Here is a 2500-nt window from a genome sequence, read left to right on the forward strand (position 1 = left end):
TTTGGCTTAGGACATGACCGTAAGGTTATACTTTACCTAAACTGTATTTAGACTATTTTGGTTTATCATATCTTTATTGTCTAATGTTAAAACAATAAACACAGTGCGTGCGTGGCACGATGCGCATACAGCCGTATCATTTTGCTTCAACTAATGTTCTATATATTATAAATAGAATGATTTGAAAAAAATGGCACAACAGCCTGTCATTTCTGTTTTATTAGATTACTGTAGGTTACTCACCACATTGTGCTCCACGAAGTAATCCAAATTTCAATTTCATCATCATCATCATCATCATCATCATCATCATCATTTCAATTGATAACATGGTCACTCTATCCTCCCTGAATATCCATTGTCTCATGATTTAGTTGGAGAATGCGCACACTGGCTTGCGATGGTGAAAACGTCTGTCTGAAAACGTCTGATGGTAAAGTAAATGGCGATACCGTCTTGGCGATACAGTCTACTCCATGCGTTATGCAGACAAAATAAGCTTACTTTACCGCTTTCAGTATCACTTCCATTGCATTTGTGAAAGGGCCCCCGCTGCTTACAAGGCTAAGCCAGCCAGAGTTCTACCCCCGTCTCTGCCACATCGCTGCTATCGGCGGTCGGCAGCGACTGACCGAGATCGGTCGGTTAAGTTTGTAACAAATGCCAGACATGGAGTTATATTTCATACCACAATACTTTTATCAAATACAAGTAACAGTGATAGTCACAAAACATTTCTGTCTCCAGTCACTGACTGAAATAGACAATATACATTAAATATGCAGGAAAGTCAATTGCAGAATTGACTTTTCTGTCTATATCCAACATCCTCATCATGCTATTCAGGTCAGAACACAGCTATCTATGGGTGGTTTTAGTCCAAACATTAAATAAGAAATACCATAATGAAGTAAATATGTATTATTACATTTTTGGACCAAAAAACTTCCATTGCTATCAACTTTGAAAGAATGACAAATTGACCATCATTGAGGGTTTTTTCTTTCTTTTTCTTTTTTTACAGAAACAGAAAATACAAATTAAATCAGTTTGAGACACTGACAGTCTGTGTTTCATATTTTAATGGCACTGAAAGCATAACACATAACACTCCAAGACAGTTGAAAGCAATTATAACATCAAAGTTGTAGAGCAGAAATAAATCAAATAACAAAAATTCCTGGAAGGTAACTGTTTTGTACAACTTTTGCCGTGTTGCCACTCTGTAATTTATAGTTTGACAATGTGGTGAAGTCTCAATTTGCTAAATTTTGACACAACTAATGACAATAACGTAAAATGATGGCTGTCGATACCAAATTGGGTATCCTCACTGTGCTCCCTGAGCACAAACACATCTTTCTACACATCGTTCTAAACCAATCTCATCCCAAGCTGCACGCTCATTAACCATGTCTCTTCTTCCAGTGGAGTTCTGCCGAGTTTCAAGCTGCTGCACAGCTGCCTCTTATGAACTCCCCCTTCCATATATGACGTCCACAGAGACATACGCCCCAGAATCCGACACGGCGTCTACCTTTTTATGTCTATGAGCCCATCAGTCAGTACTACTGGACTTTAGCTCCACCCATCAGTCTGTAGCTCCACCCTTCAGTATGTAGCCTCGGGGGCGCGGTGGTGCAGTCGGTAGCGCTATCGCCTCACAGCTAGAAGGTCCTGGGGGACGCTGTGGGCGCTGTGGGCGTGTTCTCTCCTCCGCGTCATCAGTGCCCATACCCTAGGTGGGGTTGGCGAAAGGGCCTTTCTGTGTGGAGTTTGCATGTTCTCCCCATATTCCCTCACAAAAAACATAATCCTAATTTATAGTACCAGTAATCCTGGTCTCTATACTGCCTCCCCCTGGTCAGCCGGGGCGCCTGATGGAGGGGAAAGGAACTGGTTGGAATAACGTGTTCCATCCAAGCGCTACGTCCTACCGGGGAAACTCCCCCCTGTCAGGTGATAAGAAGCGGTCTGCTAATCCTCATGTGTTGAAGGAAGCATGAGCTCAGTGTGTGTTCTGAATAGTTAAGCAAATGTGATGTGTTTTTCATCCACTTTTGTTTTATATCTGATGAATCCAGCTCACGTCACTCACACGGGGGAATATTTTCTTTTTATCCATGTATGCGTTTGCTATTCAAAAATAGCAGATCTACTTTTATGTATAAGTTTGAATAATTTTTATTTTTTTAACACAAATCTAACCCCGGAATCCCTTCTGGGGTCCCTGGCACAAAACATTTTCAGATGGCGGTCCGCAGGCCAAATACATATCAATTTGGGGGTCCTTTATATCAAAAAGTTTGAGAACCACTGGTAGCTTTCAATGATATTTTTGAACTGATACTTTTCTTTGTTTTCTCCTTTCTAACTGTTCTTTTTTTCTATCCCTCTGCAGCTATGTGTATGAGCTAGAAGCCAGTACAAGGGGCGGGAGCAGTCTGAGTGGCAGATATGTCATCCAAACACCAGTGTACTGTCCGACTGGCATCGCTCC

At 41.5% G+C, this 2500-nt stretch overlaps 1 protein-coding gene across 1 annotated transcript in view; it reads left to right on the forward strand.

Annotated features, from left to right (window-relative positions):
- The window catches only part of ush2a (Usher syndrome 2A (autosomal recessive, mild)), a gene marked incomplete at both ends in the record, with an annotated part of 324178 nt that overhangs the window by 270143 nt on the left and 51535 nt on the right, over positions 1 to 2500 (forward strand). Inside the window, one exon of the mRNA XM_080433174.1 lies at positions 2402 to 2500. This exon is cut by the window's right edge and continues 59 nt beyond it. Coding sequence (XP_080289300.1) covers positions 2402 to 2500 — 99 coding nt within the window. The remainder of the gene's footprint in view (positions 1 to 2401) is intronic.

Source organism: Gymnoscopelus braueri (assembly GCF_963280865.1).
Source record: "Gymnoscopelus braueri genome assembly, chromosome: 1".
Taxonomy (NCBI): Eukaryota; Metazoa; Chordata; class Actinopteri; order Myctophiformes; family Myctophidae; genus Gymnoscopelus; species Gymnoscopelus braueri.